At 40.4% G+C, this 25,121-nt stretch overlaps 2 protein-coding genes across 2 annotated transcripts; both read right to left on the bottom strand.

Moving 5' to 3' along the window:
- Positions 1-2,080: 2,080 nt before the first annotated feature.
- Positions 2,081-4,124, bottom strand: ADRA2B (adrenoceptor alpha 2B). Its single transcript, XM_056569208.1, has one exon. It carries the CDS (start codon positions 3,862-3,864, stop codon positions 2,695-2,697), a length of 1,170 nt encoding a protein of 389 aa, XP_056425183.1. The 5' UTR covers positions 3,865-4,124; the 3' UTR covers positions 2,081-2,694.
- Positions 4,125-4,801: 677 nt separating this feature from the next.
- On the bottom strand, positions 4,802-24,921 carry ASTL (astacin like metalloendopeptidase). The gene is made up of 13 exons (XM_056569207.1): positions 24,906-24,921; positions 24,235-24,285; positions 22,091-22,132; positions 20,833-20,894; positions 20,660-20,750; positions 17,301-17,418; positions 16,651-16,832; positions 15,240-15,321; positions 13,236-13,378; positions 6,842-8,044; positions 6,594-6,722; positions 5,125-5,258; positions 4,802-4,921 (listed from the first exon to the last, which is right to left on the bottom strand). Exons 7-13 carry the CDS (start codon positions 16,799-16,801, stop codon positions 4,841-4,843), a joined length of 1,923 nt encoding a protein of 640 aa, XP_056425182.1. The 5' UTR covers positions 16,802-16,832; positions 17,301-17,418; positions 20,660-20,750; positions 20,833-20,894; positions 22,091-22,132; positions 24,235-24,285; positions 24,906-24,921; the 3' UTR covers positions 4,802-4,840.
- Between the last annotated feature and the right edge of the window lie 200 nt (positions 24,922-25,121).

The raw sequence follows: 25,121 nt of genomic DNA, 5'->3' as shown, positions 1-25,121 counted from the left end.
TATTTTCTAGAAATTTATGCTTTAAAATTGTGTGAGTCTTATATGCCGAAGCATCTTAGGACGAAAAATACGGTACTTACATTATACCAGGAACCCCCACAAGACCTGCCATTTTGGAGTTCCTCTGAACCAGTCTTAGTTGGTCACTCAGTTTTACATTTTTTCCTTTTCCAGCAATTGGTGGGAGATTTAGGAATTTTACTTGTTTGTGGTCTAGTGTGTGGTTTTTAAACTTGCAACATAAATCAATTTCTAAAAATGTGTCTTTGTAAGCCACTCAACATGAAATGGAAATTCATTTTTTAAATAAAAAAACTGCAAAGATATGCCATCCTCTAGGGCTCCAGAAAACTGCTTTACAATGTGAGGAATAGTATCATAAAGTCATTTTGTTAGTTCTGGTGCATATTTATCACAAATCATGGGACTATGATAATTCTACACATACCCTCCAAAAAACCTGCAACAAAAGTGGCTAGAAAAATAAAAAAAAATTATAAAAACAAAACTACTCAGTATCAAGTCTCCCCCCATCAACTTCCAGTTTTGTTATCTTTACAATGGCTAAAATATGATTATTTTCTTCTATGTCAGTGGTTGTAATGTTGTGGGGGAGGAATATATGTAAATTAAAAAAAAAAGTTTATGTATAGAAATTACCAATTAGGCTTAAGTGTATATTGAGGGTGCTTTGGGAGTACCAGAAAGACCATGGACCTTCTTCAGTGTCGGCATCAGATGTCCGTTTGAGAAGGATTTATTCATATGCAAACAAGTAGGTGATACATTGTGCCAGGAGTCAAGTGGCAGCCCAGGGAATACCATTCTGCCCTGGCTGGCAAAATGGACAATGAACCACTACATTAAAAACAGACACTGTGCAGATTAGGCCTGATTCAATGGGACAAATTCCAAAATTGACAGTTAAAAAAAAAAAGTGCAGAACCCTTAAAACAAGGTTAGTCTGCCTTGAAGCTGAACAGGTGGTTAGGCATGGCATATTGGCTACAGCTTTCCAATGTGTAGTTCAATGCTGGTGAGTAGAGATGAGCGAACTTCTAGTAAATTCGATTCGTCACAAACTTCTCGGCTCGGCGGTTGGACTTTTCCTGCATAAATTAGTACAGCTTTCAGGTGCTCCCGTGGGCTGGAAAAGGTGGACACAGTCCTAGGAGACTCTTTCCTAGGACTGTATCCACCTTTTCCAGCCCACCAGAGCACCGGAAAGCTGAACTAATTTATGCAGGAAAAGTCAGCAATTGCCGAGCTGAGAAGTTCGTGACGAATCAAATTTACTGCAAGTTTGCTCATCTCTACTGGTGAGGGTACTACTCCACCCTGGATAGCAGATCATGTTCTAGACTCATGGTACAAGGTATGTTGAACTATAACTTATGCCCCTAGGTCACAAACTGAAACACTATGGGGGAGATTTATCAAAATCAGTGAAGAGGAAACGTTGATAAAAATCTCCCCCTATGTGCATAGAGTACTGCAACCATAAACGGAGTGTAAGTTATGAGTCTAATGTTTCTATGGATAACCACATTGGTTACAAGTGTATATAAAACATGTTATAGATTACTTTGCAAGTGTTGTGAAATAAAGATTACAGTAGATTTTGCCATGTATATTACATCTTTATAAAGACAGGATAAATCAGCCCACACATAGTGGTCTTTAACCTTGTATTGCAACAGTTGGTAGCTTGGAGCTGTGGCTCTCCAACAACCACAGGTTATGAGTGTATGCTGGGAGTTGTAGTCTTGCAGCAGCCAGGGAGCACTAGTAGACATGTTTTCTGCACACTGACAGGTACTGTACAAAAAGCAGCCTCAGTTTGTACCGGGCAGCAAACTATTCCCATGCCCTTTGTCCCAATCCAAATCTGACATTTCTACTGAAGAGGCAAAAAAAATAAAATAAAAGCTAATCTCAATGTGCTTATTAGATTTCATTCCCATCCTATAATCGTGACTAAACCCCCCCCCCCCCCCCCCCCCCCAAATCAAATAAAAACAGCTTGCAACTATGGCACCAGGCTTATGACATCTAGCCAAATCTCAAAACTGATCTCGGAGCAGAGTTGGAGTGTGAGATTATTTTTTGTCTTTTATAATCAGATATAGGTCTGTTCATAGACAGGATTACCACCTTCTTCAGAGATCTGAGGCATATCATGACTATGTCACCAACTAGAGAGTCCACGTTAGACTACATTGTGTTATGCCAATAGCACAGAAAAAATGATGCCACACCAAAGAGTTAACCAGTTACTGTTTTGCCTGCCACAGTAGAACAGAACTTCAAGTAAATCTGCTGCATTAGGACAAAAAGGTCTTTGTTTTAGGACAGGTGTAGATCATGAAGAGTAAAATTTTAACTAAGGTAGTTTAGCTTGATAGACTTGAGTACACTGAATGTTCTTTATAAAATGTGAAGCGACTGCAATATACTGAATAGACTTAACCACTTGCAAAACCAGATGTGGATCACACATGTAAATGGTTTTATTTGACCAAGCTCCGCTTGGCAGACTATATAAATGTAAAAGCATTATTTCCAGCATCAGTAAACACAAGATTGCAGTAGGGATGGATTTGGTTTTTCTAGTATATCCCACATCTAGCTCTCTATACACCAATATCTCTGCTTGTTAGACTTTAATAAATAGAGTTCTAAGCAACCTGTTCATTACCAAACTGAATGCGTCCAATGGCTACAAAGAATCCGACGGAAAGCCTTTCTGAAGTCTTGGTTGAATATGGTGTAGATAACTGGGTTGAGTGAGCTGTTACAGTACCCTATCCAGAAGAAGAACTGAAAGAGACTCTGTGGGATGTAGCACAACTCAGGACATATGGCTCCTAGACTGTATGTGAAGAAGAAAGGAAACCAGCACAAGACAAATACCCCAATGACCACAGCCAGGACAAAGGTGAATCTCTTTTCCCGGTTGATGTGGCTTTTCTTCTTTGTCATAGAGACTGTCTCTCGTGACTTTTTTGGCAGCAGAGCAACCCCTTTGGCTGTAACAACAGTGTCCATGATGGCAGGCCCATGGCCATTTGTTTCTTTGACTTTGCTAGACAGTGCTGGCAGGGATCGGTTACCACCATAATGGAGGTCGCTATCAGGCATCTCCTGTGGAGTAGGGCAAGTTTGAACGGGTAAGTTCTCCAGACTACATTTAGTCTGACAGTCAATTGAGAAACAGGGCTGTTTGGGGAGTTCTTTGCGAGCCTTGTTTTTCTTGCTCCGACGTATTGCTATGACATAAATTCTCAGATACACCAGGATCATGATCAGGCAGGGTGCAAAGAAAGAGCAGATGCTGGAGGACAAAATATACCAAGGGTCCTCGTTCAGCTTGCATTGAGGTTTCTCATTTTTGTGGTCTTCCTTTTTGCCCTTGTAGATTAACGGAGGCAAAGAAATGAAGGCTGCTAGAGTCCAGACCATTAGAATAATGCACTTTATCCTCTTAGGAGTCCGCTTGGAGTTGTACTCAATGGCTTGACTAATAGACCAGTACCTGTCCAAGCTAATGGCACACAGGTGCACTATGGAGGATGTGCAAAACAAAACATCCAGGGCCAAATACATCTCACACCAAGTCTTCCCAAAGTACCAATATCCCATTAACTCATTTGCCAAAGAGAATGGAATAATCAGAGTTGCCACCAGGATGTCTGCTGCAGCCAGAGATACCAGAAAGAGGTTCTGCGGAGCTTTCAGTGAACGGCTGGTCAGAACGGCTATGATCACCAAAGAGTTTCCAAAAATGGTGAAAAGGATGAGAAAGGTAATGATCGCTGCTATAGCAGCAGTGGTCTGTATTGAGTAAGAGAGGGTAAATGCCATGTTTAGGACCTCAAATTAAGACTGGTAGATCTTTTAGAATAGTAAAAGTCCAGGCTAAGGAAGTCTTCCAATCAAGTGTTCTGGCTCCATCAGTCCACAGCTTTGTTCATGCAGGGTTAAAGGTTCTCAGAACTTCATAAAAAAGTTCTGCTGAGGAAGTTATAGTTGTAGGCATTAAATAGTTCTTGTGGTCAAGGATACATCCAAGTGTTGTCTGAAGAGTTTCTCCTGTTCTTTTTTTCCAGTGAAATGAAAGGTCTTTCTTAGACTTCTCTCAGTAAGGTGAGAAATGCAGATTTTCTGTGCTTTTAAAGTAGAATGTTTCTCCAGCCCTAGCGTGATGTCAGATACTCTACAGCTCAACCCCCTTCCTAGGGGAGGGAGTCTCATATTGAATCCACTTCACTATACAGATTTATTCCCGAATTGTGTTCCGCCAGCACTTCCTCCTGCTGTTTATATTTGTTAGCAGAGAGTTCAGTGACTGCACATTACTTACAAAACCACCGGGAGCATCATTACTAATCTCACCAGCATTCAGATAATAGCATTCGGTGCTTCAGTCACACAGCACAGACATTAATGCTGTAGCCTCCGGGATAGACGCCACTTGATATAGCAAGAATCTGGATATTTTTACAGTTTAGTTCATCTCCACTCTTAACCAGTTACAAAACTCCCTACATACGGCTCTAGTAAAATTTCACAATATTCCTAATTATTGCATGATATTGAAGCAATATATACCGCAGCTATTCTGCTTGTGTACTGAATTAGTAGAGAACGTAGGTTGTGTGCTTGAAAAACCATCAGTGCTTTAACCCCTTGATTAAACCAATTTACTGTTCAGCACCAAGGATAGCATAGGCAGAACTCTACATCATCAGCTCCCTCTACTGGTCATTTGGTAAAGCAGTAAGACATTCTGCACACAAGGCCCTTGTTAAAAGGTTTATTAACTGAATGCAACTTTACATCAACTGCACTGCCCAACATAGAGATCATCGATAGCAATGTTACTTTTGTATGACGGCCCCAGAACTCCTTCCAAAACCACCTAAAAAGGGAAAAAAAAAAAAAAAAGTTAGTATTTCATGCATCTATTGTATCAGTCTGAAACTAAAATGTGTGTGATTTTTTTGACGCGCTTAAAATTTTACTACCGCAATTATATAGTTATATCTTGTAAATAAACAGGTCTTTGTTGCCAGATTACTATGTTGTAAGATACCAAGGAATTATCTGAAAGCCGTTACTTACTTGGGCATGGTTGTGCAGAAGAGGTGGTGGTAGCATTATTTGGGCTTTAGTCCACTTTGCATGATCTTGACCATCAGATGACCACAAGAGTGTCTTCTCCCCACCAGAAGATGCTATATAGACATTCAGAGTACCTTTAGGAAAAAAATTTTAATATAGATCTGGTCATTACAAATAAAAACTGCATTCCTGGGGGTATTGCATGAACCTGATCTTATAGTTTAGGCATCTCTTCCCAATTGCTCTAATTCCAAGGTAGGGAACCCTACTAAATGTACAACAGTACCAGCTGTGATGAAGCTTCTCACAAAACATTTAAATAGGTGCTCCAGATGTTCCTACAACACTGACTTGTAACATCAGACCAGATCCACACTGAAGAGACCCCCTCCAATATAATGTCTCTTCAGCATGACAGTCATCCTGCTGTTACTCCTTTTTGGTTTTAGCTTAAGCAAAGTGAAGTTGAATTTCATGCAGAGTCAAAAAAAAAATCCAGAGTACCCCTTTAACTTTTAATTAACTTAACTGGTGCCAGAAAGTTAAACAGCTTTGTAAATTACTATTAAAAAATCTTTACCCTTCCAGTACTTTTTAGCAGCTGTATGCTACAGAGGAAATTTTCTTGAATTTTTCTTGTCTTGTCCACAGTGCTCTCTGCTGACACCTTTTGCCTGTGTCACGAACTGTCCAGAGCAGGAGAAAATCCCCATACCAAACCTATGATGCTCTGGACAGTTCCTGACATGGACAGAGGTGTCAGCAGAGAGCACTGTGGACAAGACCGACACACGTCAGCAACTGTCCAGAGCAGCGTGACACAGGCATCAGAGCACTGTGGACAAGAAGAAAATTTCCTCTGTAGCATACAGCTGCTAAAAAGTACTGGAAGGGTAAATATTTTTTAATAGAAGTCATTTACAAATCTATCTTTCTAGCACTAGTTGATTTAAAAAAAAAAAAAAGTTTTGCACCGGAGTACCCCTTTAAATGGAAAAAAAAAAGCCTCCATTATCTGTACAAAAAGGGATGAGGGGACCACCATTACCGAGCATTAACACAACGATCTGTTAATGTGTTAAATCCATTAATTTATGTTTACATATGTGCAAATCCAATTAGTAAATGCTGTTCTAACAGCAGAAAAACTTATGCTAAGGGAGTGTTACACAGGGCGCATTCCATGCTCTGGATTCACTGACTAGTCAGGGGAAACTGCAGAGCGAACTCCCTGCTGCAGCTGGGTAGCTGTGTGTTTGCTCATAGCGGTGCATTTCTACAGCAGGAAATTCGCCACTATGAGTGGACTCTAGTCCCTCTGACTGCTGTTTGTATTTCACTCTGGATGCACCCTGTGTGACCCTGCCCACAATAAACTGACAAAATAAAATTATAATATTTTTCTTCTATTCTTGGATAACACCCTTTTTAAAAAAAATAAATAAAATAAGTCTTATTGTAGAACTTACCTTTAACACTATGTCGTGAACCATACCAAAAGGAGATACAATTAGACAGCTGACCTACAGGCCTGAGAAGTGAAGCCTTTTGACCGTAGACCCTCTTTCCTGCACTGTGCTTTAGTGAGAGATGGAAGCCTTAAAAAAAAAAAAAAAATTATATATAATTTTTTTTTTTTTTTAAAGATTACATATACATAAAAATGCTCAAAATATAAAAACCCTTTATTCTCCAAGTTGTGAAAAGACAAACCAACCTTCAGGTCCAGAGGGGCCAACATTAGCATTCAGATTCCTCCAACCAAGTCTCCAGTCTAAGTCATCTTCACTACTTTGTTTCCATCCACAAAGTCCATGTGCAAACCCACAAGAAGGTTCAATGATCAATGAACTGTTTCTTATTTCGTATGAATGTGTTAATTTATAACCATATATCGGCCTTGGATGGTGCTCCGACCATGAACCCAGTGTCTTCCAAGCTAAAGACCTTTTCCTAACAACTTTTGGGAGATTTCCCTTCACAAGTTCATAGTCTTCTCCATATGCATTTACAGTGTCACCAGATCCTGAGGAAATCCATGTATCTTCAGTTGTAGTCTGCTCTTGCTTTGCACTACTTTGATAGTTTGCTGAAGTTTGCAAAATGGTGTGGCCTTCCATTATATCAACAGTAGATGTAGTTCTTTTTGGCATGTAGATGGACGTTGGCAACATTGCCTCAGTGGAGGAGCCTTCGCTAATGGCAGAAGCTGTCATTGTACGGTGACATGAATGGATTTTAGGAATTGCTTCTTTTGTAGAGTGTTCTGTCCCTTTTTCTTCGGGATTAATGCTGGCTTGAGGAGTTGCAGTGAAATTGAATACGAGTTCTGGAGCCGACTGGGTGGTACCTCTGAAAATTAATTCTGAATTGGTGACAGAAGAACCTACAGCAGAAATAGTAGTGACTGCTGGACTGTGGTCACTTGGTAAGTGTTCAGTGTTCTTGTGTGTGTTTACAACTGTAGGGTTGTCTTCATGTATGGATTCACGAGCTGCTGTTCTTTTAGGAGGCTCTGTTGGGGGTTGCTCAGTGGACCTGTGTGCAATTGAAACTGTAGAAGGGTAGTGCATGGATTCTGGAGCAATTGTTCCTTGAACAGACTCTACTGTAGCATTCCCATTAGGTATTGTCAAGTCTGTAGTTACATGGGGAAGTTCCTTCGTGACAGAATGCACAAACCCGTTAACTTCAGTTTTTAGTAAAGAGTTCACATCTGCAGCAGACTCTGGGCCAGAAGAATGGAGGGTATCTTGGCCAGTTTTGGATTCTTCAGATTGCGGAGGAGAAACTGGATCTTGTTCTTGATTCAAGGACAAGATGTTAACCAATGGCTTGTCAAGCAGGCCTGTCATACCTGGTTCAGGACAAGTAGCATCACCGGAGAGTGTGTCAGGAACAACTACAATGTCATTGTCATCTGAAAGTTTGAGAGAAAAAAAAAAAAAAAAGTTGTAATTTTAATACTGAGCATAAAAAGTTATCAATGCCTAAAAGGTATTTTATGAGCATTTTTGTTGGGGGGGGGGGGGCCCAATATAGGCGGATAGAAAGCCTTTATAAAGCTAACATCTTCGGTAATTACTCCACTTACCCAAAATGACTCCCTAACCCCCCCCAAAAAAAAAAAAAAAAAAACTATAATAATAAATAATAAAATAGAGTCCTGGGCTCTAGGTGTCTCACTTCCCTACATATGCATATTGTTGTACACCACCTTATTGAGTATTTTTGCTGCTCGAGAGGGAACAATCTTGACTTCTTAAAGCCCCAAAATTTGTTAGATTTTTCCATGTAACGTTCAGAAAAATCTGCAGGAAACTGGCATAACATTAACCCCTTAAGAACTCAGGGTTTAAAAAAATAATTATCATAATTCTTAAAATTTTGCACCTAAAAATCCATATTATGGTTTTTTTTGCACCACCAATTCTACTTTGTAATTAAGTTAGTCGTTTTACACAAAAATCTACGGGGATACGGAAAAAAAAATCCTTTTGCGACAAAAATTGAAGAAAAAAAAAAGCCATTTTGTAACTTTTGGGGGCTTTCATTTCTTCATTTTTCGGTGAAAAAGGACCTCTTTATTCTGTAGGTCCATACAATTAAAATGATACCCTACATATAGGTTTGATTTTGTTGTACTTCTGGAAAAAAAAAATAAGTGTATGAAAATTAATGTTTAAAATTGTCATCTTCTGACCCCTATAACTTTATTTTTCTGTGTATGAGGGCTCATTTTTTGCACCATGATCTGAAGTTTTTAGTAGTACCATTTTTTGGATCGGATTTTGATCGCTTTTTATTCATTTTCTCATGATATAAAGTGACCAAAATTACGCTATTTTTGAATTTGGAATTTTTTGCGCATGCGCCATTGATAATGCGGTTTAATTAATGATATATTTTTATAATTGACATTTCCACACGGTAATACCACTTTTTTTTTAAAAACACACAGGAAAGGGGGGGGGGGTTGATTCAAACTTGTTTGGAAAGGGGTTAAATTATCTAACTTTTCCACAATGTTATAGCACACTACACACTGACCTTTTACATTGTTCATTGTTATCCCATAGGATAACATCGATCAACGATTCTGCTGCTTGACTGCTCATGCCTGGATCTCAGGCACTGAGCAGTCATTCGGCAATCAGACAAGCAGGAGGCAGGTAGGGCTCCTCCTGGTGTCTTGCAGCTGTTCGGAATGCCGCGATTTCACCATGGCAATCCCAAACAGCCCACTGAGCTAACCAGCATTAGTTAACTTTCACTTTGAATGCCACGTCTAAAGGGTTAACAGCGCACGGCACTGATAGCCGTTATTACCCACGGGTTCCGGCCATTGTTAGAGGCTGGGCCCAGCCCTGCGTTATAGGAAGGGAGCTGACTCAGGCCATACAGGTACGCCCTGTGTCCTTAAGAGGTTAAGAATATGGAGAGGAGTCTACTACTTACTGAGCAAGCACTCATGGTACTATGTAAGTGCATAGTGTGAGGGGGGATGTTCTAGGCAGTGTCTTGCTGCAGCAGTGCTAGGCACAACTGCAGTATAGACCGTGTAGCTGGAAAGCTGGGGTAGAGAGGTAGGAGGGGGTTAAGCGTGATAAAGTTGTACCAATATAAAATTATAGATTGTGGTGCAAAAATATATATATTCCTTTCTAACAAAATGATAGCTCTATGGGAGAGCCGTTCGGCAATCTTTGGCTCTCCCATAGTGCCATATAGAGGGGATGTTGCGGCCCCCGCTTCAGGTGGGAGTCATGACGTGCCATTGTGAAGGAGAGGCAAGGTTCCAAACAGGGGCTCCTGCACTCGAACCCCTGCAATCTAAAACTTCTCCTATACTTTTGATAGGGGATAAGATGTTTAGCACAGGAGTACGGACCCGGGGGGGTCCACTAATTTTTTCCTCCTTAAAGGAAAAAAAAAAAATCATAACTTTCAATTTTGCACCTAAAAGTCTATATGACGGTTTGTTTTTTTTGCGCCACCAATTCTACTTTTTACCCAAAAATCTATGGCAAACGGGAAATAAATAAATAAAATAAATATACACATATATAAAAGTCAGTGTGCAACAAAATTGAAGAAAAATCCACATTTTGTAACTTATGGGGCTTAGGTGTCATTTTTACCAAGAAATTTACTGCTTAGAAACATCTTTATTCTGTAGGTCCATATGATTAAAGTGATGCCCTACTTATATAGGTTTGATTTTGTCGTACTTCTGGGAAAAAAAAAAAAATCATAACTACATGCAGGAAAATTTCTATGTTTAAAGGGTACCTTTCATCAAAAAAAAACTTTTGATATATTATAGATTAATGTATGCAGAATATCTTTCCAATAGCATGTCATTAAAAAAATACGCTTCTTTCTATTTAATTTTCCACTTTCAAAAAATGACCACTAGGGGTCTCCCTACCAGTCTTTTTTTTTTTTTTTTTTTTTTTTTTTTTTTTATAATTTCAGACTCATGCTAGAGTCCTAAATCTCAGACTGCAGCCGGAACACTGCCAGGGAGCAGTGTTGAGCTTGTCTGTGTCCCGGCTGCAGTCTGAGATTTAGGACTCTAGCATGAGTCTGAAATTATGAAAAAAAAAAAAAAAGGACTGGTAGGGAGACCCCTAGTGGTCATTTTTTGAAAGTGGAAAATTAAATAGAAAGAAGCGTATTTTTTAACAACATGCTATTGGAAAGTTATTCTGCATACATCTATAATCTATCAAAAGTTTTTTTTTGATGAAAGGTACCCTTTAAAATTGTCATCTTCTGACCCCTATAACTTATTTTTCCATGTACGGGGGCGGTATGAAAGCTAATTTTTTTGCACCATGATCTGAAGTTTTTAGCGGTACCATTTTTTGTATTGATTGGACTTTGATTGCTTTTTATTCATTTAAGATAAAAATGTGACCAAAAATATTTTTTGGGACTTTGGAATTTTTTTGTGCATACGCCATTGACTGTGGTTTAACTAACAATATATTTTTAAATTCGGACATTTCCGCACATATGTTTATTTTTATTTACACTTTTTAAATGGGAAGGGGGGGGATTCTTACTTATTAGGGAAGGGGTTAAATTATCTTTATAAAATTTTTTGCAATGTTTTAGCCCCCAAAGGAGGCTATAACACTGCACACACTGATCTTTTACATTGATCATTGTTCTCCCATAGGATAACATTGATCGATCATTCTACCGCTTGACTGCTCATGCCTGGATCTCAGGCACAGAGCAGTAATTCGGTCATCGGACACAGGAGGAAAGTAGGGACCCTCGTGTCCTGCAGCTGTTCGGGACCACCGCGGCAAAATTGTGGCATCCTGAACAGACCACTGAGCTAGCTGGGGTAGTTTACTTTCACTTCAGATGCGGCAATCAACTTTGAGCTGTGTCTAAAGGGTTAATAGCGTGCGGCACCGCGATCAGTGCCGCGCACTATTAGCCACGGGTCCCGGACGTTGTTAGAGGCCCCACGTTATAGAAAGGGAGTGGACTCAGGGCGTACAGGTACGCCCTGTGTCCTTAAGAGGTTAAATGCCTTAGAAATTGTTAGTATATAAAATGAGGATGCTGGGACTAGGGGAGGATATATGCAAATGGCTTAGCAACTGGCTTACGCGGAACTTACTCTGTTGGGTGACTTCCTTACTTGGATGGGCATTACTAATGGGGTACTATAGGGGGTAGTATTCGGTCCACTTTAATGTGTTAATTACCTTGTAGGAGGGATTGCAAATATTTGCAGATGACACTAAATTGTGATTTATTAAAAGACCAATTGTCCTTTGGGTAAATTTTATGGAAAAATTGTGTAATTTTAAACAGAAAGTTATTTGTAGAGAAACTCTTGGATAGTCCTCTTGATCCCTGTAATTTTTTTGTTCTATATACAGGGCTCTATCAGGGTTCATTTTTTGCATTGTGATCTGTAATTTTTATCGGTTCCATTTTTGTATTGATGGGACTGATAAATTTGTATTCAATTTTCTGATGGGACACAACCAAAAACCTGCATTTGTCTCTTTATGACCATACACAGTAAACAGTGTAAACTAAAATTTTATTTAATTTAAGCAATTCTGCATGCGGTGATAAATATGTTTATCATTTGCAGTTTTGTAAAATATAAATTGTATTTGGAGAGCGGTATATATAATTTTATAAGCCTATTTTACAAAAAAAGGACTTTTAGGCTGCATTTACTGTATAATGCAAATCCTTTTACTTCGCATTAGTGTGTGATCGGCTCTCCACTGATTGACAATTCAATGATGCAGTCTCACATTACCATTTTGACAGCTGCAGGCAGGCACGGGGACCCTCCCTCTCCATTTTAGCTTATTGGACCCCTGTGATCACATTTACGAGGTTCGATGAGCCCCCTGAGCCAACCAGCAATAGTCATACATGCCTTTAGACAGTGATAACCATTGAGCACAGCTTCTAAAGGATTAATGACTGGAAGCAGCAGGATCACAGTTCCCCATCATTAACAGTAAGTGCCCAGCTACTGCTAGAAACTGCTACTGACCACTGTAAAGAGTGCAGCTCCTGCTCTCACTTCATAGTTCTTTAAAGCTCCAGGGCGTACATAACTGATACACACACCCCCTCCCCCCCAACGATCTCCTGCCCAGCACTCCGACTATTCCCATGAATGAAGTGTGTCAACCATAGCATAAAACGGTGGCCAACACGCCCCCTCCATGCATCTCTATGGGAGAGCCGAAGATACACGAACGCACACTGAACACTGAGTAATCCACAGGTTTCAGAAATGTGCAGAGCTAGTTTTAATTCCGCTGTCCAAACCAGAATACCTGCAGATTTATTGAAAATTGTGACTTTGCCATTGCAGTCAATGGCAATACATCTACAATGGGTCTACCACTGTAGATTACCTACTAACTCTGGTCAATATTCACTGTGCAAATATCCATGTGTGGTGGAGGGCTTCTTTATATATAGAGTGGATCAACTACCCCATCAAGCAGTGGGAAATACAATAAAAATACTACCATTTTGTATGACTTTAGGAGTACTTAGATTTGTGCCTTTCAATAGAATACCAGTTAACAGTTTAGAATTGTTCTCACCTGGTGATGGGACGTACTGAGGGCATTGGTACAATTTGTTTACTCTCTGAATATCTGAAGCACTTAGTTTTGTTCTTTGGCCGATTGTTGCACTGGGGTCTTTTGGCTTGATGGTCTGAGCACCGGACTTTGAAAATGCAACGCTTTTTTGGCATAGGAAATAAAAAAAATAGTGACAAGCATTACATGTCGTAAAATAGTTTAGTATATAATGACTGCTATATACAGCACACACTTCAGCCCCTGGACACTTTGCATAGAGAAATGTACTGTATTTTTCATCCTATAGGACGCACCGGCGTATAAGATGCACCCAATTTTTAGGAGCAAAATCTAAAAAAAATAAATAAAGATTTTGAACCCAATAGTGGTCTTCAACCTGCGGACCTCCAGATGTTGCAAAACTTCAACTCCAAGCATGCCCGGACAGCCGTTGGCTGGAGGTCCGCAGATTGAAAACCACTGCCGGAGGAGATCGTACTCACGTGTCCCCGCCGCTCCGGACCAGTCACCGCTGCCCTGGATGTTGCTCCATCGCTGTCGCAGTGTCCCCGTCTCTGCTGCTATCCTCGCTCTCTGTCGCCGCCATCACGTCGTTACGCACGCCGACGCAACAACGTGACGACGAGGAAGGAGAGCGCCAGCCATACAGGGGGATCCCTGAACGGAGAAGACACCGAGGCGGCAGGTAAGGTCCCTCCCGGTGTCCTGTAAGCACTAACCCGGCTATTCAGTTGGGCTGTTCAGGACCGCCGGTGAAATCGGGGCGGTCACGAACAGCCGGGTTAGTGTCACTTTCCCTTCAGACGTGGCGGTCAGCTTTGATCGCCGCGTCTGAAGGGTTAATACAGGGCATCACTGCGATCGGTGATGTCCTGTATTAGCCACGGGTCCTGGCCGTTGATGGCCACAGGGACCGCCGCGATAGGGGTGTATCCGCCGTATAAGACGCACCGACTTCCCCCCCAGTTTTGGGGAAGAAAAAGTGCGTCTTATACGGTAATTCAGATTGCTTTGATAAGGAAGCATGTCAGCATTTCATGTTTCCCTTAATTTTGAATATTCAAGTTAGTTTGAAACCTAGACTAGGTGTGTCTGTACAGTCCTTAAAAAAGGTATTTGGATAAATTTCAGCATTGTTGGGACCAACTGTTCCCACTAGGCCTAGGACTGCTCTGTTGAATTTAGTCTAGTTAGGAGGCCCATTTGTGGTTGAAAGGAAATGTTGCAACCACTGTAACCCACAGACTACTACAAATTGACTAATACAAACACTGTACCATGAAAGTAGTTGAAGCAGTGTAGGAGACCCTCTGTGGCAAGACGTTTCAGAGGGACAATTTAGATCTGACCCAAAGTAGATCAAGACAAAGTAGAGAACGCAGTAGATCTCTTGAGATAAAGGTCAGCATCATCCAATACCTCTAGCGAGTCACGCCCTCTCCCATAGACTTCCATTGAGGGGGGTTTGGCTGTGACATCATGAGCCGACGACGCTTTAAATAAATGTCGAGTACAGCAGAGAGATCATAAGGGTCCCCAGCGGATAGGGGATAAGATGTCTAGGGTCAGAGTACCCATTTAAGTTAGGGTTAAGCTTTCCCCCCCCCCCCCTCCACCAAACACCCTAATAACTTTACAGCATCAACAAGATCTTTGTGAAAATTGTAAATCTTTTAAAGTTACATGCAAAATCTGAAATTCCCACCTTAAATGCAACATAAAGGGCATTACAGAATTTGGAAGCTTTATGGGAGCAGCAATTAACAGATTATTATGTTAAAAAGTTGTTTGACACTATCTTGCCTAAATCAAAACACATTTCCCACTTCCCTCCCTCCCCCTCCTCCATCTATTTGTCCAGTTGTGGATGTTTTCAATAAAACTGGTAACAAAATTAAATTAAATTTCCATGTGGATTGGAGAACTTTGGGCACATTAGGGCATATTTTAAAGACATTTTTGTTTAGGTATTAGAACAAATGTACAGTATTCCAAACTTACTTGGAGTATTGCAGGAGGGAACCATAGTCATACTTTACTATCATGTTTGTTGTATCATACAAACAGAAGTTCCGCAGATATTCTTAAAAAAAAAATAAAAAAAAAAACTCACAATTAGGAAGCTATGAAAAAAATAAAAAAAAAAGTAACTTCAGTCAATAGGTATTGATAAAATATTAGGCTACATGCATATGGCAGTGTCTCCATATACGCTGCACTTTAGATATATCTCTGTAATATAGTCCAATAGAAAAAAAATCATTTATGCTGTTGGATTCATGCAAAAATAGAAAATCAGGTACTCTGGTGGAATTTTTTAAATTTTTTATTTATTTAATTTTTTTTTTTAAGTCAACTGGTGCCAGAAAGTTAGTTTTGTTTATTACTTCTATAAAAAAAAAATAAAAAAATTCCTTCGAGTACTTATTAGCTGCTGAATTCTACAGAGGAAATTTTTGAAACAGTGCTCTCTGCTGACATGTCCATTTTAAGAACTGTCCAGAGTAGGAGAAAATCCCCATAGAAAACATATGCTGCTCTGGACCATTCATAAAATGGACAGATGTCAGCAGAGAGCACTGTGTTCCAAAGGGAAGATAATTTCCTCTGCAGCTAATAAGTACTGGAAGGATTAAGATTTAATAGAAGTAATTTTCAAATCTTTTTAAATTTCTGGCACCAGTTGATTTTTATTTTATTTTATTTTGTATATTATATATTATATTATATGCAGAGGTACAATAGGACTCCATAGAAGTCACACCTTGAAGACTGTATGGAGCTGTAAGGCAGGATCCATGAAGACAGAATTATATTAGCTGCCATTACTAGTAACCTATGGAAAGCAATAAACCAGTATGCCTAAATGCAAAGAAGGGTGGATGTAAGGGTATGTTCACACTACGGAATTCCGCAGTCTGAAGTTAACATTAGTGTGAATGGTTCTCCACGAGACCCGTTCATACTGCGGAATTTCACACCTGAAATTGTTCCGCGCAAAGAAAGAACATGTTCATTCTTTGCGTGGAAGTCCGTGAGCACTGCATAGCTGTCAATGGTGACGTCCTACCGCCGCCGGCTGCCAGTCTATTAGTGTGTACATACTACTCTGTAGTGTGAACATACCCTAAATGTCCACATAGCAAAGAGGTAAAGTCATGACTTGGAAAAACCTCATTACGCATTGTTTATGCCCAGTGTGAATTCTGAATGTCAAAAAACGTCAAGTACCCAGATGCAGAATTTTGAATTAGGGGTGTGAGAGAGACACCTTTATACACAGCTATAGACTTTGGTATGCAACACATATGAAGGATGTAGACTGGAGAAAGTAAACCTAAAATAATGATTTAAACAGAACAAAAATGTCTCAACCAATTTAACTCATGTTTTGGAACATCTTTAACCATACTTTCGTCTATGGCAGACCAAACGATTTCCACAAATTGTTCCCGGTCTTTCCGCGAGTGCTCATGCCAGAAGCCAATCATGTGCAACAATTCGTGTAATACAACTCCTTTTCCCTTTCGTATACATGGAAATCCCAGCGAGAGTGCTTGCATCTTCCCAACACATCCAACGTGGGAATAACAGCTGGAAAACATAACACAATCTAAGCAAACTGTTCATAACGAGTATAGATTCCTATAATATACAGTGGTGTCTCAGGACAAGGGAAATACACGGCTTACTATAAAGGCATTTTCCATGACAACCAACAAATTCCTGTTCTGAGAATACTGTTTTGGAGAATCGGACCCCTGCAGAGCAGCAGACTGAAGGGGAACTGTATGTATGGGCGTGGGCATACCCGATACCTCAACTAAGACCATTTACTTTGAGACTCATCTGCAATACCTGGGGTGGTATTACAAGTTGGCTTCATTTACTTCAAATGCAGCTTCGCTACAATGCCACAGCTAAACAAGCACACCCCATATGCCCGGTAATCTTCCCCTTGCCAAGTGGTTTATGTCACCCTCACCCCACTAATTTCCCTATCTAACAGTATAACATTTCTTTAGATGTAAAACTTTTTATAGTTCATTTTTGCTTTCTCACCCTTCTCCCGGAAAGATGTAGACGTGGTCTCTCTGTTTTGTACGTTCAATAAAGCGTATACATGTTTTGGCTTCCAATTCTTTGAATGCTTGAAATATGACGAATTGATGATATTCTCCTGCAGGTATGAATGCTTACATTAGTTATTCATCATCATGAGGGATAGATTCTAACAGCATTGCTTTAGGTGTCACTTTCATACTAGAAAAACAAGACAGCAGGTCCTTCTGAGCTCCCAGATTTCCTGCCTCCAACCTTCTGAAACCCACTCACATTTGGTAGCATCATTGGTAGAAATGGGCAAAAAAATATTTAAAAAATTCAATCCGAATAAATTCAATAAATATTTATTAGTAATGTATATAGTGTGTGATTCATTTTTCTTTTTTTTACATTTTTTGGTAGAACTACTACTCCCTACAGGAACAGACTGTGCTAATAGAGCGCCCCAGGTGTCACTCCTGACACCCGCTGCTATCATCCTGTATAATATATAGATGCAGGCTGGCAGCTCTTCTCTGGTCCCAGTGTGTGAAATCTATATCACACACATCTATTCATATTTCCCGCAGAGAGCTCGGATTGGCTGAACCATCTGGCCAATCGCAGTTCTCTGCAGGAAGTAAGAATAAGTGATGTCAATTCTATTCACATCACTGGCCGGCCAGAGTACAGTGCAGAGATGCGAGCGCAGGAGAAGTGGTCCATCTCTGCAATAGAAAGGACAATTGCATTGGGTGTCAGGAGTGACACCTGCTGTGTTCTGTCTATTCATACTACTCCCAGTATGGAACAGACTGTTCCATGATGGGAGCTGTAGTACCTGTACCATCAAAAAAAATATATATATAAAAAAAAATTAGAATTATACAAAAATATTTAACTGTTAAATGGCCCCTTTCTACATTATCATCAGCAAAATTTTTTAGGTCCCTGCCTGCCCCCCCCCCCCCCCCCCCCCCCCAAAAAAATTAATTTTTTTAACCCCTTAAGGACGCAGCCCTTTTTTCGCAATACTGACCGGCGCTTTATGCATTAATAACTCAAACGCTTTTACCGAATATTCTGATTCTGAGATTGTTTTTTGTGACATTCTACTTTATTTTGGTGGTAAATTCGTTGTTACTTGCACCCTTTTTTGGTGAAAAATCCCCAAATTTCATGAAATTTTTTAAAGTTTAGCATTTTTCTAACTTTGAAGCTCTCTACTTGTAAGGAAAATGGATATTCCAAATAAATTTTATTCACAAATAAAATATGTCTACTTTATGTTGGCATTAGAGATGAGCGAACTTACAGTAAATTCGATTCGTCACGAACTTCTTGGCTCGGCAGTTGATTACTTATCCTGCATAAATGAGTTCAGCTTTCAGGTGCTCCGGTGGGCTGGAAACGGTGGATACAGTCCTAGGAAAGTCTCCTAGGACTGTATCCACCTTTTCCAGCCCACCTGAAAGCTGAACTCATTTATGCAGGATAAGTCATCAACTGCCGAGCCGAGAAGTTTGTGACAACACAAATTTACTGTAAGCTCGCTCATCTCTAGTTGGCATCATAAAATAGACATTTTTACTTTTTGAAAAAAATTAGAGGGCTTCAAAATAGAGCAGCAATTTTCAAAAAGGTCATGAAAATTGCTAAATCTGAAGGGACAGATATTACAGAACTACAACTCTCAGCATGCCTGGGCAGTCTAGGCATGCTGGGAGTTGTAGTTTGGCAACATCTGTAGGGCTACCGTTTGGGCACCACTGTAACAGTGGTCTCCAAACTGACCCTCCAGATGTTGCAAAACTACAACTCCCAGCATGCCCAGACAGCCTTTGGCTGTCTGGGAGTTTGTTTGGTACCCACTAGGAAGGGCAGCAGTAAATATCGCTTACTGCCCCCCCCTTCCTTTCCCCCCCCCCACCCCCACCCCATCTCCAGCGACGATCTGCAGTCCACACGCCATCTTCTGGCCAGGAAGCGGCCTCCATCTTCTCCTCCCGTTCTGCCTGACATCCAGGGTGGGCAGAACGGGTGGGTTGCCATACACTCCCCTAGACACTGATCACTTTCCTAACAGCAGGCTCAGTGTTTCCCCCTGCTTCTATTCTCAGGACATCGTTCTTTCAGACTGACCTGCTGTCAGATTGTGATCAGTGCAGGGATCTCCCCTCCCCCTCTGCTTCTTGTGACATCGTTCTTGCCCTTATAAACACTGAACTGGCTGTCAGATCGTGCTTCCCTGCCGAGGAGATGAAGACGCTTGCTCAGCTCACTGGGGCTACTATGATTGGCTGAAGCTGCACATGGGAGGTGCCCTGGCCATGCACAGAGCGTAGCTGAGCTGCAGGCAGCACACAGAACTATGGGAAATTGTGACATCACGGCCCCCAGCATAATGCAGCTCAATTGGGGGGGGGGGGGTCGCAAGTCATCAGAACAGGGAGCTGCTGAACTTCCTCTCTGAACAAAGAAGCTAGAAAAACAGGTTTTGCATACAAGATGGGTAAAGTAAGTGATATAATTTTTGCTTCGGCATTTAAAAACACAATACTTTTTCTACATGAGACTTCTCCTTTAAGGTATTTCAGAAATAAAGCTAATTCTGAAAGAAATGTAGGTCACAGACACAAAGTACGTGTACATGATCAGGATGAGATACTGAGCAACATATAACAGTTGTTTTTTGAGTGATCTGACGGGTACACTTTAAAGCTTTTCCAAAATCCCTCAGACTATTGCACTGGTCTCTAAAGTAGGGCCTTCAGCTGTTGGAAAACTACAACTCCCAGCATGCCCAGACAGTTAATAGGCATCTGGGCATGCTGGGTGTTGAAGGTCTGCAACAGCTGAGGGTCCTCAATTTGAAGACTACTTTTGTATAGGATCAGCGCCACTACTGTCCAGTTTGTGTGTGGTATGGCAGCTTAGATTAATTTGCCTTAACTCAGACAAGTACAGGTAAGGAGAGTAGGTAGGTTTTTCCCACTTGTTAAGATTAGGGACAGAGATGAGCAAGCTTCTAGTAATTCGATTAGTTACCAACTTCTCAGCTCGGCAGTTGCTGACTTTAGCCTGCATAAATGAGTTCAGCTTTCAGGTGCTCCGATGGAGGAGACTTAGGACTGTATCCACCTTTTCCAGTCTACCGGAGCACCTGAAAGCTGAACTAATTTATGCAGGCTAAAGTCAGAAACTGCCGAGCAGAGAAGTTCGTGACAAATCAAATGACTTAGTTTGCTCATTTCTAGTTAGGGACATCTTTTGGAAAACACAGCATTGACACCACTACAGGAGTCTTCTGCAGATTGAGAGAAAGCACTAAAATCCAAGTTCTTCATAAGGTTATACAATGCGATACATAAACTTACCATAGTCTTTAGATATATTATATGGAATCCTCACTTCCTCCTCATATTTCGGCCACAAAAACTTTTTAGCGCTGTATGGACTGGCAGCTGGCTGTAATCATAAGTAAATATGTTTATATTCTATAATTATGATGGTAGTTCATAAACATTGCGAAGAGCAGAGAAAAACTCACACGTGTAATGATGATGTCTCCTTCAAGGAGCTTGGGGCTGTTCACATCATTTTTTCCTATGTCTAGAAGATAGAGTTTTACTATGAACATACCATAATGGATTGAGAAAAATAATAAAGACAGTGCACAATACATCTGGTTATAATAGCACTGTAATCTACATAGCCAACAGGCACCTCTGATCTTTCTAGAACTTGCCAGACAACCATCCCAGGCTCTGCCACTTACACAGCACCCTCCTTCCCTTCTGTGCACCCTCCCCTCCATAGGTACCCCCTTGAAGATTTCAACATACCAAGACACACACACACACCTTTTGTTCTACAGTCAATATCATCCTCTGCCGTCCCTTCTAGGCATCTTTTCCCGTCAGGCAGTAGAGGCCAGGAGCATATCTACTTTTGGGACACACGTGACTACATCACTCATGTGGATCAGAGGAAGAGATTCTCCTATCCTCTAGTCACGGCCTAAAGACCTCAAAGCCTAGGATGTGCCGAGACAGGTGTCCAAGCACATTCAGTTGCCATTTTCTCCACAGAATGCTAGAGCACCTCAGTTGGGACCACTGGGTACGATTATAGCCATGGTTGTCAATTACATCATGGAAGCTTTAGAGGTGGCCTTTAAAAGGCACTGTTTCAACAAGCTTTCCATAAGTACTAGGGAATGTAGAAACGTTAACTGCTTCCATTTCCTCTAATCGTGACACCCCCTACCCAGTCAACTAAACCAAGTTTACTCTGGGGTGCGCCATGAAAGGGGTACTCCAGTGGAAAACTTTAATTTTTTTTATTAATTGGTGCCAGAAAGTTAAACAGATTTGTAAGTTACTTCTATTAAAATCTTAATCGTTTTAGTACTTTTTAGCAGCTGTATGCTACAGAGGAAATTATTTACTTTTTTTTTTTAATTTCTTTTGTGTTGTCCAAAGTGCTCTCTGCTGACACCTCTGTCTGTGTTAGGAACTGTCCAGAGCAGCACAGGTTTGCTATGGGGATTTTCTCCTGCTCTGGACAGTTCCTGATACAGGCATCAGGTGTCAGCAGAGAGCATAGTGGACAAAAAAAAAAAAAAAAAAAAAAGTACTGAACGGATTAAGATTTTTTTTCATAGAAGTAATTTACAGATCTGTTTAACTTTCTGGCACCAGTTCATTTAAAAAATAAATAAAAATAATTCCACTGGAATACCCCTTTAAAAAAAGGGAGGGAGAAGGAGAGAGAGAGAGAGAGAGAGAGAGAGAATGATGCCTTACTTTTATTAATTTCCAGAATGCTATCCGGGTAGTGTATAGTCTCTGTAGAGAGAGAAAAAAAAAAAAAAAAAGAAGTTATTCGGAATTCATTTCGGAGGTGGGGGTTGGACACAACACATTTGTGGCATTTTTCCTTCAGAGGCAGTTTTTAACTACAGAATGCTCTGGAATAAAAATTTATGTATAGAAGGCTCAATCCGCACTGATACCAAAGTTTGACTGGTCTAGCCAACTCCACTCCTATACCCAAGGTGTAAAACAGAGCTAGAAATATACAAGTATGTTGGCGCCTCAAGTCTGAAATATTCAAACTCACCTAGTATATAATATTGATAAAACCAGAATAATGTTTATTGGGTCACAGGGTCCTTGTGAGTCCACTAAAAGAAAAACTATCACTTACTGAATGCACTATATATGCAATAGATCCTGCTCAGCATCTGATGCTTCATAGTCCAGATATGGATATCCACGTATTATTTGTGCCATCTTAGGATTTAGCGAGACTAATTTTTTGTCCCCTAGTGGATATCCATGTGGTCTGATGCTGAACAGTAATTATTGCATTTAATAAGAGACTGTTGGATTTATGTACAGTTTTATTTTAGTGGACTCATAAGGGCCCTGTGACCCACTAGACATTGTTCTGGTTTTATCAATAATTATATATTTCAGGCTTGAAGCACCAACACACTTTTATACAGAACGCTCTAGGTTTGGCATTTTTGTCAGGAAGTTTGAATCGGGGTCACATGGGTACCCTGCATCATACCTGCTAACAAATATCCTTGTAAAGGTACAGTGCAAAACGAGTTTGGGTTCAGCAATCAGACACTTCTCCCCTGTGGATAGAGGATTTGGTTTATTTCCCAAGATTACACCTTTAACCCCTTACAGACAAACCCATTTTTATTTATTCTTAATGACAGGCTTTTTTTATTTGACATGTATCTCTTTTAAATAGTAACAACTTTAGAACACTTTTTCAGAGCAATTCTGAGATAGTTTTTTTGTGACATATTGTACTTTATATAAGTGGTGCATTTTGTTGATATATGCAGCATTTTTGTGAACTGGAAAATTTCTGGTGTTTAAAAATTTTTTATGGTGTACACTGTGCGGTAAAAATGATGTTATATTTATTCCATGGGTCGGTACAATTATTGTGATACCCATTTTATATCGCTTTCCATGTTCTTTTTCCTTTTCTGAGCAAAATTCTGTTTCTGTCATTCGTTTTCCACCAGCCTTAACTTATTTTTCGTCCGACGCTGTACTTTTTCTTGGGATAATTTTTTTGCAATGTGCTTCCTTTTGATCTTTTTTTATTCTGCTATTTGTACCAAAATTGGCAGCTTTTGCGCTTTTTTTATGGTGTTCACCATGCGGGATAATTTCCGTTATAGTACACGTCATTATGGATGTGGCAATACTTCTGTATATGATGTGTTTTTGATGATAATACAGGGCTTTTATTGGGAAGGGGGGAAATTTCCCCCCCATACTTTTATTGAAGAACTTATCATTTACAGGTTATACTATGCAGCAATACATTTGTACTGCAGCACAGTTTGACCCGATCAGCTGCACACTGTACAGCCTGTGCGATAAAGCCTCTGGCTGGATCTCACAGGCTTCCGGAGCAGGCAGGAGGTCATGATCTGACCTCCTGCTGCCATAGCCTGACCTCCTGCTGCCATAGCAACCAACGGCTACCCACACTCCCCCTTTCAACACCATAGATGCGTGATCAGGACTGATCACGGCATCTAGGGGTTAATGCTGCCGCGGCTCCAGCAGCTGCGGTGGGACTCCGGCGGTGATTGACATACGTCCTATAGTGGGAAGGGGTTAAGTAGTCTTTAAAAAAAAAAAAATTGTATAAGCAGTAAAAATACCTATAAAAATAAGATATTATTGTATAGAACAATTTTTACCATAAAGTACACTGTAGAAACATCCTGTATCAAAGTTTGTGTTTACATCTTCGCCCCACAATTTTTTTTTATTTTGGATAAATTGTGGTAAAAAGGAGTTATTACAAAGTACAGTTGGTCCTACATAAAACAAGCCCTTATGTGGCCCTGTAGATTAAAATTTTACAGATAAACAGTAGGGAGAATGATAATAGTAGGATTCCTTACCTTCATCATTTGCCAGAATGCTATGTGGAGAATCTTTAGTCTTTGTAGACTCTGAAAAGGATCAAGATTCAAGATGTTAAAAAAAATTTAAGATAACCACTAGGCATCATCTATCTTTATGCAGACAGACTACTCTGTATTTTGCAGCATACTGGATACCGGCTGTAAAGTGTGTTGATATCCAGTATAGGAGATCACTACTGCACCACTACAGCCTTCAGCTGTTCCTATAACCATGATGGGAGTTGTTTTGCAACAGCTGGGGGTACAATCTTTGCAAAACTATGTTCTAGAGCTGTGTGCCTCCAACTCTTGCAAAACTACAGACAAATGATGTGTGGGCATGCTTGGAGTTGTAGTTTTGCAACAGCTAAAGGAAACACTGCTCTAACAATGCTTTACAAACACTGCAGCTTCAGCTGTTGCAACGCAAAACAGCAACTCCCAGCATACTTGAACAGCCAAAGCTTTCTCTGACTCCTGAATGACAAAGAAGCTGATCAACTTTCACAGACTCCTGAATGTTTGTTTGAATTATTTACAGTTGGTCACTAGGGTGACCACAAATCTCCTTTTTGCCCCTTGGTCCTTGACAAAGCAACTGCTGTGGCAAAACGTCAGACTGGTTGTGAGTCATAGTTTTTAAAGTTCTGCCACAAAATAAAAGTTACGTTTTAATAAGGTGGATGGGGGGGGGGGGGGGGGGGGTCCAATTGACCAATTGTAAATATGTATAATTAATCCTCCATTCACTGATCCCCTCCTTTGTTGATTATTAGAGATGAGCGAACTTACAGTAAATTCGATTCGTCACAAACTTCTCGGCACCTGAAGGCTGAACTAATTTATGCAGGATAAGTCATCAACTGCCGAGCAGTTCGTGACGA

This window comes from Hyla sarda, chromosome 4 (assembly GCF_029499605.1).
Source record: "Hyla sarda isolate aHylSar1 chromosome 4, aHylSar1.hap1, whole genome shotgun sequence".
In the NCBI taxonomy this organism is placed as follows: domain Eukaryota; kingdom Metazoa; phylum Chordata; class Amphibia; order Anura; family Hylidae; genus Hyla; species Hyla sarda.
This window is presented reverse-complemented; position numbering and strand designations above follow the sequence as displayed.